General features: G+C 30.6%; 2 protein-coding genes across 2 annotated transcripts; one reads left to right on the plus strand and one right to left on the minus strand.

Moving 5' to 3' along the window:
• The first annotated feature begins 1405 nt into the window (after positions 1-1405).
• LOC119665936 (protein rhomboid) lies at positions 1406-12415 on the plus strand. Its single transcript, XM_038075195.1, has 6 exons — positions 1406-1777; positions 1841-2054; positions 9701-9956; positions 10102-10207; positions 11609-11951; positions 12017-12415. Exons 2-6 carry the CDS (start codon positions 1845-1847, stop codon positions 12323-12325), a joined length of 1224 nt encoding a protein of 407 aa, XP_037931123.1. The 5' UTR covers positions 1406-1777; positions 1841-1844; the 3' UTR covers positions 12326-12415.
• Positions 12416-13075: 660 nt separating this feature from the next.
• Positions 13076-16788, minus strand: LOC119665935 (Meckel syndrome type 1 protein homolog). Its single transcript, XM_038075194.1, has one exon. It carries the CDS (start codon positions 15428-15430, stop codon positions 13955-13957), a length of 1476 nt encoding a protein of 491 aa, XP_037931122.1. The 5' UTR covers positions 15431-16788; the 3' UTR covers positions 13076-13954.
• Positions 16789-16874: the final 86 nt, after the last annotated feature.

The raw sequence follows: 16874 nt of genomic DNA on the forward strand, positions 1-16874 counted from the left end.
TACTGGCCGAAATGTCACAAAACAACAACACTATGTTTTCTATTTCGGCCAGTATAGGTATACACATCGGCCAGTAAAAAAATAGTGTTTCCAACGCAATAAGGGAACTATTGTGAAGCTTCGTTGGAAATTCTAACGAATATTTCAATCATATTTTAAAAATCATATGTAAACAAAGACTCAAACAAAATTTAAAAGTTTTATAAATTTGAAAATTGGGAAAAAACAAAAATTTCAGTTTTTTGTTTTGAAACTTACATTTTTACAATTTCTTTTAATTCTGTATTCATAATGTACACATATGCAAAAAGGTATACACAAGTATTATACTTTACTAAAATTTAAACATAGCAGACATAAATATAGCAAGTATTAACAAACTATTGTACTGCAACTCCAAAAGAGAGTGACTTGACGTTATCATGGTAAGATCCATTATCCAAAATCGTGTGCCGTAACAATAAAAAAAATAAAATTTCATAGCAATTTCTCTTCGTTACGCTTAAGATGAGCGGAGTTTCCGATCATTGCTTTCGATTCATCTTGCTTTTCATTCTTTGGCCATGAAAAAAAAACTTGAAATTGCCATAACTATTCGTCATATGACTGCGGTTACATTGTATTTAAATTAACAGTTCTGTTTTATTTATTTTGAAAGCAGATTGTATACTGTATTTAGCGGAAAATTTGTTACAACACTGTTTATTCATTTTCCTTATTATCCTTAATCAATGAAATAAACAAATTGCAATATATTTTCATTTCCACCTTCGATTTCTCATGAACAGATGAATTTCAAACAAATTTTTTTGTTTAATCAAATGTTCGCACGAGAGAGACAACACATCGCGCGAATAGTTCTTAGCTACCAGCTACCACACACATATGGCTACCTACATTTCACACGCATGACAAAATTCGCATGCAATGTGACCGCACCTTAACATGGTCCTAATCAAGTTGCTGTTTTTGAATGCAATCAGTTATATGATAAAACGCTGTATGCGAGCTCGAGTAAATTGAGGTAAAGTAAATTGAGGTAAAGTAAATTGAAATTTCCTAGGGATTTTTTGAACTGCACTTATGTAAATATTTATTTATTACACTTATTTATTATTTTTAGTTAAAATTTCCAAATTTTATTTATTAAACATATTATAAAATTTTCACAATGGTAACACCTAATTTATCTAATTTTTATCTGATTTACCCTACTTGAAATTCTGTTAAATACCAACATTCGCTGCCATACCGACATAATTTATTATTTCCCTCATGGCCTATGACATGAATTTATCTTAACATAAATAAAAAATTTTTATGTAAACAACATAAACTTATATTTCAATTACGATAAATAATTAAAAAACAATAATTATGATAAAAATTACTGAGAAAATTTATCATTTTTGCGTTTTTCATTACAATTTGAGGTATATTGGATAAAAAGTAAGTACTTTTATTTTTAGTTCACAGCAGCGTTTCCGTTCTTCTGCGGTGTTCTTTGCTATTAATTTGACATGTCAATAGAATTGAATTTAGTCAGTTTGTTTTGCTTTTGTTCGTTTGTGGCTGTTGCCCGTTAAGCTATTTTGCAAATAAACCGACAATAGCTCTATAACAAGTGTTTTGTGATGCATATTTTGTGTCTTAGGAAAATAGCAGTTTTGAATCAAATAATCGTACAAGATAAATAAACAATACCTTTAAAATATATAAAGCAAAATATTATTGCGACTCAAGTTCACAGACAAATATAAGAATTTGAATTAAATTTGTAAGTAAATGTTAAGAAATCCTTCTACAATTTCATCATAACATATTCGAAACATATCCGTAGAGATATGACAACAAAAACGGTTCGTCAGCAAAGTCAACAGCAACAATTGAATGCGGAAAATGGTCTCTATCCTCAGGTGCCAATTGAACGACATACACAACGCCCTCCGACCTGTCGGCAGGACACTATTGATATGGAGCAGATACCGCTAAATCGAACGCTTTCACAACAAGATTCCGAGGAAAAGCGCAAAATTCGTTCAATTTTCGACAGCGTAAGTGACGAAAAAATTTATGTAAACCGCATAAGAATGACTCACTGATTAGCAATCATTATCTTAACGTTTTTAATCAAACTTTACCTTGCCCTTCATCCTCGTATTACTATTCGTCCATAAAGTGTAGTGCACTCAGGGGGAAGATAATATCTATAAAATTTTACATTATTAATTTTTTAACTTTTTAATCTCTTGATGAGTGAATTGAACTATTTTCTCTATATTTAAGCTAAATTTTGACAAAATGTTCTAACATTTTTCGTATTGAATGGCGATTTATTGTGCACTTTCTCAAAATAACCGGTTGCTTTCACAAAAAATATACAAATACATACAAAACTCTCTGTTGTGTTCGCGAGCAAAAGGTTTTAACACGTATTTATAACAAAAATTTTAATTAATATTTTAATTAAGAAAACATAATTTTACGCACAAAATATTACCAATTGATCACATATTTTGTTCTATATGAATTCTAACACTTTAGAAAGGCCTCAGAGTATTTCGTAGTAAGCTTCAGTATTTTTTGAGGTGAAATAATTTGCAAGAATATGTTAAAATATTTATATCTGTAAATAATTCTATTGACTAATATTAATAATATGTATACACACTATATATGTATGTATATTGTAATTAATTCAAATATTTAAATGCTTAATATATAAATATATGTATATTGTATTTCGAATATAAAATATAAATTCAAATATTGAAATATTTTAAGGCTGGAATAGAAGTGAAAAATATAAAAATAATTCTGAAAACCAACTTAATGTGACACAATGTCTCTATTTATAATTAATTTACCCGTTTTCGTATTAAAATTTAATTAATTAAAAAATATTACATTTTTCTACCTCTGCCTGTCTATCTCCTTTTACCCTATTACTTCAGGTTTTTTTTTGTGGTAAATAAATAGTTAATGCTGTTAAGGTTCATCTGATATAAATTTTATATTTTTTTTCCTCAAAGAATGTTTTAAAAAGAAAAATTATTTTTGTTTGTATTTACAATCAGTTAAGTGAAATCTGTGAATACAATTCAAATTTTTTTTTTTTAAGATATTGGTCTTGTGATTTATGATATTTTAAATGTAAATGCATACTTATAACTTTGTATAATTTATTAAATCACGATAAAAGTTTATTTCATTGAAAATAAAGTATTAAACTTATTTTATTTAAATATAAAGCATTTAACATATCTTGATTTTCTGAATCTTTCCTTAAAATGCTTTTTGCTGAGCAAAACAAGGCAACAAACTTGAAATTAAAATCCATATAAGGTAAGTTAACTCTATGTTTTAATTAACCCGTCCTTTTGTAGAATAATATAAACAACATGAGATGAAAAGCAATGTAAAATGAACAATTATTTTAGAAATCATCGATTAATACAAGTGCGTTCTCTGATTTTTCAGTTTAAAGCTAAATTAGTTGCCATAAACGTTGCATACGTAGAAAAATGTAAACGACAGAACGCATAAAAAGTTATTAGTTATGGCAGAGTTTACACAACGCAACGCAACGCAAAACAAAATAAAAACATCAACAACTCAAGTTGAATTCGAAGAACAAATGTCATGTGATTGCTTAATGTTTGTTTCAGCTGATATAATTTCCATTCAAAAACCATTTATCTCTGATCTTATTAAGAGTAGATACTCTTATTTGTGAAATTAAGCACCGAGTTCTGTCATAAAATTTTATTTATTGCAACATTTTTTATGAGACGGATTGAATAGGTAACACTAATGTCCCTTTTACCCTGTTTTAGGTCTGCTATGTAATACTCGTAGATATATAAGTTAAATGGGTTTGATTGAAATTAATGAATTAATGATTAATATGCAAAATGTTTATGCACTTTTCTCAGTTATTAATATTGTTGCGTACGTTTTTTTTTTTCATAAATCGACGTAGTCGTTCGCGATCGCTGGATACCGATAAATAATTAAATAGTCGGCTCTAGTTTTAAATAACCGTTTTTACTGTTCTCAATTTTATCAAATGCAAATACACAATTTCCTTTAATAATAAAACGTAATACAATCTTATTTCCAAACTAAACTAACATTCTTAAGGCCATGTTATGCAGAGTGTCTCAGGCACGGTACGCTCTTTCGGGCTATGCCTGTTATGCAGAGTGTCACATCAGTATTGCCAATTTCGTATTTTTACAATGTTTTGATACTTTTTGGCTGTGCCTAAATTTGAAAGGAAATTTAGATATGCATACTTTCAATTTGCCATTAAAAATAACTAGCAAGAAAAAACTCATAGAGGCTGTAATAATGTTACAATAATTGTTAACAGTATTTACGCCTGTCTTTAAAACTGGAAAGTGTAATAATTATATTATTAGCGATTTATAAAAAGAGGCTGTGTTGCTTACTGCCATTTTTTCTCCAAAACGTATTAGAATTGTAGTAATTTGCTCCTAAAAGGCGCAAAATTTGAAATTTATTACTTAACAACACTGTTTTGCCTTTGCCTTTGCATTGAAAACAACAACAATTGTACTCATGCCGTGCCCGAGACACTGCATAACATGTCCCTTAGTAAACTAATTCTAAGATTGCTTAGATTCCATATTCACAGCAATATATTTTTTATATGCGGAAAATAATTTAAAAGATGTAATTCGTTAAAAGCTACGATTTTGCTAGTAGTTTAATTCAAAATTAAATGCTGTTTCTATTAAAATTAAATTCTGCTTAATGTTATGTTGAAAAATGTTGGTTTACATCTGATCAGATTAATTTGAAGCAATCAACCGACAAGGATTCGATTTCGGGGAGGTTATTCTTAATTCTGACAGAGGTAGTAATGTCGCTAAACATAATATAAGTTATAGGTTTTGCTGGGATACTAAATTCAGACATATCGGCATATAGAATGGTTCTCGTCGTAGTGTTAAAAGCGGTTTTGAAATCGACAAATTGATGGCTTATGTCATTTTTTTCTAGGGGTCTTCTTTAGGATTTGAATTACCGTGAATAGTATGTTTAAAAGAGCTTTATACTGATCTCGCGATAATTAGCGCAGTTTGTAGGATCAACTTTGGTAAAGCCTTAGACATCTATCACCAGATTTCCATTTTTATCTTTGCAAGCATTGACTCCGGATTTATAATTGTCAGGCACTTGATTTTTTTGTAAAATTGTCGAGCCAGTTTCTTAAGTTTTCCGTACTGCCGTCTTTCTGCTTCCTTCTTTCTTTGCCTGAACAGACTTTTTTCTTCCCTTCTCTTTTTTTCGATATCGTTCTTTAGCAGTGTATTACTTTCACCCAACCTTTACCGTTCCAATTCTTATATCTGACAAATATTTCGTTTTTCCTTTTTCTCATGGTTGCATTTTTATTTGAATACCAGATAACCCGGCAAACGTTGTTTTGCCATATAAATTATTTCTAGTGATTATTTTTTTAAAGTAAAAGATACGAATGTATTGTAAATGTGTGTGGATGGGTTCTATGATAGAAATAGGAATTGAACGCAGTAGATGACGACCCCCGATAAAAACAAAAAAAAACACCATTCACTTGTTTTCCTAATTCAATGTATTTCATTAAAGTAACGTACATATTTATTATTTAATCTCTTAAAAGTGTTTAATATTTATGCAATATCCGTTTTGTCGCATTTAATCTACGCAAATCCTCTTCAGCTGTCGTTTTATCAGGATTGATAACGATAGCGTGATTGTCACTTTAATAATTCAATAATCCATGTATCTTCATGCGTGCCGATGAGCAAGCCGTTCAGTGGTTCTGTTGATCTCTCATTTCTCGTAGTTGCATTTTTCCTGATACGCAACACGTCCCGGCTGATACTTGTTTGATTTTGAGAGTATGACAATAAGAGCATAAGAGCATTTTTTATTAAAAAAATCAATTAAGCGGTATGAAATATACTTTACGGCCTATCCTCATACCTACCAAACATATAAGTTTTATGAAAATCGGTCGAGCTGTTTCGGAGGAGTTTAAACACTAACACGAGTCTTTTATACATTAGATTTCGTTGACTGTAAACAAATAGATGGATTTTGTTAGTTAAAAACAAATTTATTTACTTTTGAGTTCGGATCAAAGTATAAACATACTTCATACTTCTCGATTTTGATAAAAAAGCAAGATAGGTAAATTATTGTAATTGATAGCTCGTGTTTTTGTTAATTTGAATGTTTGGTAAAAAAACCACAACAAGGCAACCTTGTGGAGGTTGTTGTTGTTGTAATATTTGATTGTTTGACAAAATAGGCTTTTTTTGTAAGCATGGCTCAAAAGAACAACATAAAATAAGCACTACTTTTGATGGTAACTTTGGAAGAACCGTAATAAAATTTAAAGTTAAAGTTTCGAAAATGAATAATTTTTTGCAATTATGGGTAAGAATAATTTATATTTTAAATGACTATGAATATAATTTGTGTTTTCAGGCTTTTATAATACTTAAGTATTATTTGTCAAATATTTGTACGTACTTCCAAAAATTGTTCACAATACACGAATTTTTAGTCTTGGCAACCATGCGATTTGATCTACTAACTAGTTGAGCAGTTTCAAAAAGGGTGGACTAAATAAGCCAAAAGTGTTTGTTGGCTTGGTTGTTTTTTTGTGATATGCTTACAAAAGAAAAGGTCTAATAATATACACACAGTAGAAGAAGTTTGCATAACTTTTCTAATTTTTACTCAAATTGATTTTTGTTTTCTGATTTATTTTAACCAAAGAAACTACATTGAATTTCCAACATAAAAAATTAACAGTTATTTAAAAAAAAAATCAAACACAATTATATGCAAAAGCAACAATTTTTGAAGCAGAAGAAGTCTGCGGTCACTTCTTAATATTTAGATATAACTTTAATTTAAATTCGCTTGCAACCATAAATGTGTCCTTAAATGTTGTCTCCCTAAAGAGTCTAAAAATTAATCATTCAAAAATATTTTTTTATATAAATAGTACATTTTTTTTTAATGGAAAATAAAAGACGTGAAATTAGTGTAAGTGAATGACAGATAAATGTTAAATTTTGGAAAGATGACGTAAGCCAACGAAAAATTGCTAAAGATATTGGTAATTACGTGTCTAAACCTCGCACTAGCCGCCTCTCAATTCTATCAAATAGAGAAAGACGTAGCATACTCAACCAGATGAAAGTGTAAGAGTAACAGAGTAACAGCCTTCAAACTAGCTGAACATATTGCCGAAATACTTGAAAAAAAATATATGTCCTGATAATATGCGGAAAATTTTGAAGAAAAGCAAGTATTATACTCGGATTACATATCCAGATAAAATATAATAAAATGATTTAGCTTTACAAGAGAGCATGTAAATAAATCTATAGAGTTCTGGAAAAGAGTTATTTTCTCCGATGAGAATTGGAATTTGGAATCAAAGATAGAAAACTTGTGTGAAGAAACATGGTGATGGAGGCGTAATAGTTTGGGGGTGTATAGCAAGTAATGGTGCTGGCAAACACCATCACCATATTTAGTATACATATATACTAAAAACAAATTTGAAAGAAAATGACAGAATTTTATAGTTTGAGATATTTTTCTTTCAGCAGACACAACGACTCTAAGCGATCGTACGGATTTGGCTGCTAAACCGTACTCCCAGGCAACTGCAAATACTACCAAAATCAGGAGACCTTAGTCCCATAGAACATCTGTGTGTTTATTTGGAAAATCAGATTCGCCAGCACATGATTTCCAGCAAGGATATGTTAAGAAACGTCATCAAGCAAGAATGGCTAAAAATAAACGCACAGAATACTGCAAAAATGGTTGTATTCATGCAAAGAGGTTATTAAACGCAGAGGGAGGTATCCTACAGGCTCATAAATTTAAGATTTCTATAAATTTTAATTGTTTTAATCTAAATATTAAGAAGTGAACGCAGACATTTTCTACTGTTCGCACAAACTTTTCAAGTAAAAATCTAGTAAAACTGATAGAACAGATACTAAAAATAATAAATATTAAAACTTACAACTTATTCACAAAAATATGGTTCACGCCAATAAAATATTGGTTCTCGCCCGTGCGACTAGTGGAGTAAAATTAGCATGACTTTCTCAGCATTACGTTCCTAGATTAGGTTCTATACATAAGAAAGAACAAATCATGCAACAAATAATGCCTCTACGAATAGAATAGTTTTGAAATTTAACAATTAAAAATAAAAAATATAATTAATTAATTAATTCAATTATTCTACAGCTGGTTTATGATTTCGTTCTAATATATAAATACAGCAAGTAAAATTGTTAATAACAAAAACTCCACCAAAAATATGCGAACAAAAAAGTCAAGTACGGCTTTGGATCAGTTGGTTAAGGTGCGCTGATTCTGAGCTTCACATTTGGCAGGACCCGAGTTCGATTCCTGGTACTTGCAGTCTCAAAAATAATTATTTACGAATAATTAAATACAAGAATTATTTCCAAGACCACTGATGAAGGGTATTTGGCAATACTCGAAACAGCGTATGGTCAGCCAAAAATTCAATTAATTAAAATAATTTAAAAAATAAATTTTTGTTGTTGTTTCACTTCTGTTCGAAAACCTCTTTATATAAATATTTAAAAAAAAAGCAGCAATAAAAAGTTGTCTGAATGCAGTTGTCATTCTAACAAGATTCATCCCTTATATAATGTATTTTATATTTTTCAAAAATATTTATGGTGCCTTTTTTTATTTTAAAATATCAAAATAATTATGTTTGCCGTAAAAACATAAAAATCCAAAATGTGTATTACTTTCAAACAAAACCAAAAAAAAAGTGCACGCCAGGCTATTTATTTTTAAAAATAGTAAAATAAAACGCTCTTCTGTGTATTGTAATTGTTTTTGTAGTCTCATATAAAATGTATAAAACGGTTGGTGTAGGTAAAGAGATAATTCGTTTTTTTTGTGATTGCAAATCCGATCTTGTATTCGTATTAAAAATTAATAAATTTTACTAATTTTATAAATTTATATATTTTTGATAAATTTTATAAATTGTGTGAATAAAATCGGTAATTATGAAAATTATAAGATTCAAAAATAAGTTACACACAAATAGTTTAATTTTTATATTTGAAAAATGATGATTTACAGTAGTTGTAGTTCACTTTTTTAATTTTTTTTTAATTGATAATAATACTCCCCCCTGAGGTATAAGTAAATCATACTTCGAAACGTTGGCGATAGTTATATATATTATTATATTATATAAATTATAATAACATTTTATTTTTTTTCACTTCAGCCTTTTGTCATTTAAAAAAATAAAAAATAATTATCGCGAGTTAAAATAAAAAGCAGATTGTATGAGTTATTTGTGCGTGGAAAAGTTAAATACTTATTTTTGAATAATATAATATATATATATAAACTTTCTCTCTCTACTGCTGCTTTTCTACTGCTTCTTTATATATATATATATTTTAAAAGGTCTTATTTTTTGATAATACCTGTTACGGTCCCTGAGTGAGAATAATACTGACGGTTTCGTCAAATCAAATTGATTGTAATGCACAAAATTGAAATTTTTTTATAATTTTAATGTGTTGGTGTGGTGCGAGTTAAGCACAACAGGAAATGCTGTTCCTATTTTTTAATTTCCTTTTATTTTCAGCATGATTCTGATAGTGATGGTTTTATTAACATACACGAACTTAAAGGCCTGATTGAAGCCGGTTTTTGCCGAGATATACCGCAATATATTGCAGTTCAGATTTTAAAAAAATCTGATGACGACAACAATGGACAATTGGATTTTGAGGAGTTTTATCGTATGTCACTACAACATAAGTGGATATTTCGAAATGTACTAGCTCGTTACTGCCGTTTGGTGGTTCCTCCACCAAAGCCATTAGAAGGCGATGAACCTGGTAAGTATATATATAGAATAATCCCAATAATCCACACAAGTAGAAAACAAGGATTACATTTTGTTTAAAATATGCACTGTATTAGAATATAAAAGGTATTACACAATTTATATGATTCAAATTCATATATGTTTACTCATTTCAGATGGAGCGTACGAGAAGCAAATGTCAATATGCCCACCACCATTGACTATGGTTATATTTTCTTTAGTAGAAATTATTATGTTTTTAATTGATGTCATACATTTTCAGTGAGTAGAATTTTTTCAATGTAATCCAAATTTTTAATTTTAAAGAATGTTTTTAGTTATAAGGATTATTCTGCGGTGAAGCTTTGATAAAGTTAATAATTTTTTTGTTTTTATGATGTAACATCTTTCAGTGCATTATATTATGTTAATTTCTAAATTAGAATTGGTGATCTGGAATCAAGTTTTTTCTGCTTTCGATGGTCATTATTTATGTTAGTAAAAGTTTTCTCAGCTACTTGAAAAAAATCAAAATAACTGAACGAGCTCATACTGTGCAGTTCATTTTTCGGGAGCGGACTCTGATTATTTGTAGGATTGGCCACTATAATTGCCATATAAACTGTTCAGCCGGATAGGAATTTTCTCCGTTTTTAAAAAACATGTTCAAATAAAATTTGGTGTAGAATATTCATATAATAGAATATTCAAAGTTTTATGAATATCGGTCCATATTTAGATATAACTGACGTATAAACCACCGACTTAGAGGCAGGTTTTTGTTAGAAAATTTTTTTAATTTCTAATGCTTGTACTTCAAATTTTGGAACTTAAGTATAATTTATAGCATAAAACGACCGAAATGAATTGAATTGAAGCTGACGGAAGTTGTCGTATCGTAATGGAACAACATCGAATTTTAGATTTAACGATAACTTTAAAAAGTCATAGCTAACAAAATATAAGCATACCTAGATGTAAATACACGTCAAAAGATTCACAGTGAGTCTTGTTAATGGTGATTGCAGCGTAATCGAAGGAAATTAGCGTAGCGTAGCTAAGGCTTTCAAAACAGTGTCGATAGACTTGTAAGTGACTTGCCTTAGTAGGCAATGTTGGGAAATAATTTATCATCAACCAATTCCTCATTTAATGTTCTCAGGCAATAAAGTTTGTCTTAAGGTCAGACCAATGGGCACATTTTCGTTCCTAATTGAACGCAGCAATTGAAGTAAGAATATCTCAGCCGATCGATCGTTTTGTATCGTTTTGTAACATATGTTATATTGCATCCGCTAGTGTTGATTGAGGAATTACAGGCAACATTTGTCTAAAATCTTCTGTAGCATACAATATACTGACCCTATTATTCTTACTTTTGTTTTACTCATGTTGTTGTTTCTCGATATTGGCTTGACGTAGTATTTGTCGCTGAACAAGCACAGTTATTTATTTTAAATTGCTTATATGTGATATTTTCTGTCATGTTAACATGTTTTTTTTCCGTGTGTGTAGTGGATAAAGATGCTTATAGCTTTTAAAATTATTACTACCCGTTTCAATATAAAAGGACACAGGTCGTGATCTCCTTATTGTATGTAGATTTAAATTCATAATTAAATGAGTGCTTTTTTGCACTTACATTACTTTTCATTTTAATTAGAATGAAATTTTTTATTTTAGGGATGATCCTACCAACAACAAAAATATTGGAGAAAGTACAAATGGTCCTGCTGCAACGCTCTTCATTTATAATCCGTATAAACGTTTCGAGGCTTGGCGTTTTGTCAGTTACATGTTTGTCCATGTGGGAATTATGCATCTTTTTATGAATTTAGTGATACAAATATTTCTGGGTGTTGCTTTGGAGCTAGTACATCATTGGTGGCGGGTTGCGTTAGTTTATTTAGCGGGTGTGGCAGCAGGTTCGATGGGTACATCGTTAACGAGTCCGCGAATATTTTTGGCTGGTGCATCCGGTGGAGTTTATGCATTAATAACCGCTCACATCGCTACAATTATTATGGTACAAATGAATTGTAGAGAATATGTAGTATTCATTTGAATTAATAATTCATTTATTTTTTATAGAATTGGAAAGAAATGGAGTATGCTATTGTGCAACTATTTGTGTTTTTAATTTTTTGTTTTACTGATTTGGGCACATCTATTTATCGTCATATAACGGACCAACATGACCAAATCGGTTATATGGCTCATTTATCTGGTGCTGTTGCAGGCTTACTTGTTGGAATAGGTGTATTGCGTAATCTGGAAGTACGTCGTTGGGAGCGTATTGTATGGTGGATTGCTGTAATTTTTTATTTTGCTCTTATGATGACTGGTATTTTGATACACATTCTTGTACCAGACTATTTCCCCAAACAAGAGTATAATTAAGCGCTGTATTTTTAATATATACAACTACATTTTTGTATGGTTAAGTAAGATTTTTTGACAACGACATAGTAAATGATACTATTAAAAATATGTTATTTTATGCAGTGAACGAAAATATACTGTAAAGTATCAAACATAGTGTACTGTTTTGTATTTTTGTTAATAAAAATGACATGAATAATACACTAAATAAAGTTCGAAACACATCAAAAAATTCTTAGTGAACATACTATAAAATTATAGTGTACTGTCTCCGACAGCTCATGTAAAATTTGGTGAACTTTTTAACGATATCTTTACGAAGGTAGGGTATTTTTGATGTCTATTGCAAACCGTTTTGGAAATGTTTTAAATGTGCATTGTTGCTGTTTGGTTTGTATAAGAAGAAAAATTTTATTTGCATTGCATGTATTTTGTTTATGTTCTTAAATAAAGATATTGTACATGCATTCATGAATGCATATTTAATATTAGGTGATGTATTACACAGATATAATATTTTATTTCGGATGGGTGATTTATTAATACTAATAAAAAAAACCTGGGAATATAAACTAACATAATATAGTAAAATGGAATGTAAAAAACAACACAAAGACGATTTTATTTATATATTTTTATAGATTTTAAAAAATTCAATAAATGCATATGTTATATCTTTCTTTATAAACATAAACAAAATACATACAAAATTCTACTTGTTATGCAAACAAAACAACAACAATGCACATTAGAAGCATTTTCAAAACGTTTTTTGTGTCGATAGACCCTCAAAATACACTACCTTCGTGAAATGATCGCTAAGATAAGTTGACTTGACTACCTTCATGAAAACAACACTAACGAGAATATTAAAAATTGTACATGATATGTCGGAAACAGTACACTATTTTAGTATTTTGGACACAAACAAAAATTTTTTTAAATGTTTCGGACATGAGCAGTACACTACGATACTGTACAGTTTATTTTCGTCCACGGATTTAATGTTAATAAATATAAGTTATTAGCTCACGCACATACACACTAAAGTGGCCTTAAAAATTCAGTGTTTCATAAAAATGAATATATATTTATAGTTTTGAATAGTTTTACAATAAATTTAAATGTTAAATTTGTAACTCCAATTTTGACTATATACCTGAAGTATCTTACCATCTCTTACTAAGAATGTATGTATTTATGTACATACAAATATGTATGAGAAATAACCGCTGTTTATCGGCATGGGTTGGTGTGAAGTCAAGGCACCGATCAATTTTTGTTGTTGAGAATTTAAATTGCAAATTGTAAGAATTTGTAAAATAAATTTTAAATCATGCTCATATAAATATAAAACTATATTATAACTTTACAAATTTCATAACTAAGATTGTACTTTGAACTCATTAGTTCAGCGCAGTTATTAATGATGCAGATTAAGATTGATTAAGATTATACAGCATAATTATATTATAAGTATTTTCGCACAAAATATGCAATAAACTTTTTTATTCTTTTTAAAATATAAGCACTATTTTTTACTTAAAAATGAATAAAATCTGCCTATGACTATCAGAGGGGGCTTTAAGATTCCTATTTTGTGTGACGGCAACAACTATATTTACTATATATTGTATACAAATGAATTTATGCGACAGCTTCTAGTCTCTTCCTGGCTTCGCGATATGCATGCATAACGTCATCTAATGTCATACCACATGCTCGATTAATGCATGGTTCAAGTAATTCGCAATTGCGCTGTGTGATACGTTGACAGCAAAAACTTAGAGTACCGGTGCTCAACATTTTGCATCTATAACGACAATGGAACTCCGATTGTGTTTCTGTGAAGTATTTTACGAACTCAAACTTCTGCCTGCCACCAATGAAATATCGATTAAAAGTGTCAAGCCAAGTGATTTCCGCTGGGCGCTGACATTGCAGTTGTAGTGCATCCAAACCGGGACTTAGATAAGTAGCATAATGTGTGTAGCCCTCAACGCGTTCTCGCTCTAACCAATCAATTGAGATGACTTCAAAATAAATGTGCAGTAAGTTGGTGGGAGTAAAAGTCTCGTCACAGAGTAATGTCAATTGCAAAGATACACCAAAGTGGTACTCACCGGCAAATAAGCGACTAGACGAGGAAGAATGCGTGCTACCGCTTAATATGTTACTATTTCCTTCCAAGCTGGTATTTGGTGGTAAACGTATGTAGTAACGCACATGTAAGTTATTATATTCGAAGCCTTTAGCATTCTGTATGTCAAGCAGTAACATAACGCGCTTACTATGCTTTGGTGGCATTGAGAACTGTTCGGCTAATGTGGTTTTTCTGTGCCAATCCATGTCTATCTCTGGTAAATATATTGATGGTGGAATATACTTGATTTGGCGACATTTTGAAATATTTTTGCATGAGAACGCATATAAATGCCGATAATCTGTATTAATTTCAATGATGTGGGGGGTCCCCTCAAAGTTGTTAAAGTCAGGATAGACGTGAAGAAGACGTTCCTGGTCGTTCCATTTCAAAACTAACAACTGTATATCGGGATCTAAAGATGCGAAAATGTACATCGTCTCCATTGCACTATCTCCTAAAGTAGATTTGATTGACCCTTTCCGTTTATGCTCTTCACTTTGATCGAAATTGTCCGCTTGAACGTAAGTAAAGATCTGATGTTTTTTTTCGATAGCCTCATTTCTAATACTTCTCTGTTTTCTTTCTTGTATCTTTTTTCCTTGTCGTTTACTTTTATGCTTCTTAATACTTTCACAACCCAATTCGTCATCTGAAACGAGTGATGTACGTTTTATCAATTCGTTATATTTTGTTGTTGTTTCGTTTTTGCAATTGTTTATGTTCTTGTACAGTTCAATTTCCCTTCGGCTTAAAATTTTTTCCTGCCACTTAATATTAATGATCTTCTCATTTTCTTTGTCAGATATCAGAAATTCATTAGTGCTGCTCTGTTTATTTAGGTTATAATTTTTATTTATTTCAAGTTTGGGAAGCTTCAGCAGTGAATTGACGTGCCAAAAATGTAAACGGAGTTCTAAGTGTTCAATACTGTCTTTAATGTGATATGTCCCTGAGTGCTTGTAGGATTTATGATACATTTTGTGTTTTTGAAAATATGTTTTTTATATTGATTGAAATCCTTAGTTTGTTTATTATACGTCGCATCAAATTGCTATGGTAACGAACCAATTTTAAAGTTCTAATATAAGATTAACGCCATCTTGCGGTCAGTAGGCCAATACAATGTTGCCATATCCACGTTAAAAGGTTACAATTAAAATTGCAAGTCAATCACATTTACATCAAATATTTTTTTCAATTTATATATAAAGGTCGTAATAACTTTGTACTTAATAATCTTTATTTGCTGTTGATCTTTTAGTCATTATAAAAATCACATTAACAGCGTTTTATGGTATATAAAATACGAACTTGTCTGTTGGCGAAACACAACTGCTCAAAGAAGCGAGCCCTTCACTTAAGCCTAATCGACCCCATCAGGCACAAATCCCTTGGAACCTCTCCATCATTTTGGCCCCCACTCCTGATCGCGTTAAAATTTGCGGTGTGTCAATCGCACCAGCTGAGAGCACTATTTCTTCGTTCACTTGTACTGTGTATTCCCGTTTGTCATTTAACACGAAAGTAATCCCAGTTGCTTTTTTTCAGCAATGTTTCATATCTGCCTGTCGTATTACACTCAAGTTTTTGCCGTTGTCTGAATGCGATTGAGCTATAGTTATACGTCTACCGCCATCTTGAGCGCTCAATACATTAATTTGTCCCACCCAGGAGCTTTCTGTAAACTCAGTGGTACTATTATAACCCATTTCGTTCATTGTTGCACGTATTATTGATCGAAAGGCATTATCCGAAGCATAACTAATTATGCCCATTGGTCAACTTTTATAGTAGTATAGTCTTCAACTTTACGGAAATATGGTAGCACATCGTCATAACTCCAATTTGGATTACCACGATCACGCCAATCATCAAATTATCCACGTGTACCATTTACATAGATTATAGCATTGACATAATTTATTCTACCTAACATTTTGCCACGCGGTCAATGACAACTTTCACCTTGCATAGCTATGCAAGCTTTATCATTTGAATAGAAGGATTGCCATCAGCTTCTAGTAACACTACATCCAATTTGGATTTTTCACTTAAACGTCCTGCTGCAACTGATCCAAATGTACCACAGCCGATTTATACCTAAACTTATAGTCTAAACTAATAGTCTTTTTTCATTTTTTTTCTTCTCCTTCTTTTTTTTTTATATATATATAATCTGAATCACTCTTCTTTCTTATATTTCTTTCTTCTCTTTCTTATTATATTACTTCTGGCCTTTTTGTTCTCTTCACCGTCATTACTCCTGAACATCCACCGGAACTTTTTCTTCGATCCAACCATTCAACACAAACACAAACTCGAACTCGAGACTCAAACTATCCTATTAACAAAACTAAACTACTTTTTCTGAAAGAAATGTCTGATGTTATTCCTGTCAGTTTTGCCGTGTTGCTACGATTT

Source organism: Teleopsis dalmanni, chromosome 1, assembly GCF_002237135.1.
Source record: "Teleopsis dalmanni isolate 2A chromosome 1, ASM223713v2, whole genome shotgun sequence".
Classification (NCBI taxonomy): Eukaryota; Metazoa; Arthropoda; class Insecta; order Diptera; family Diopsidae; genus Teleopsis; species Teleopsis dalmanni.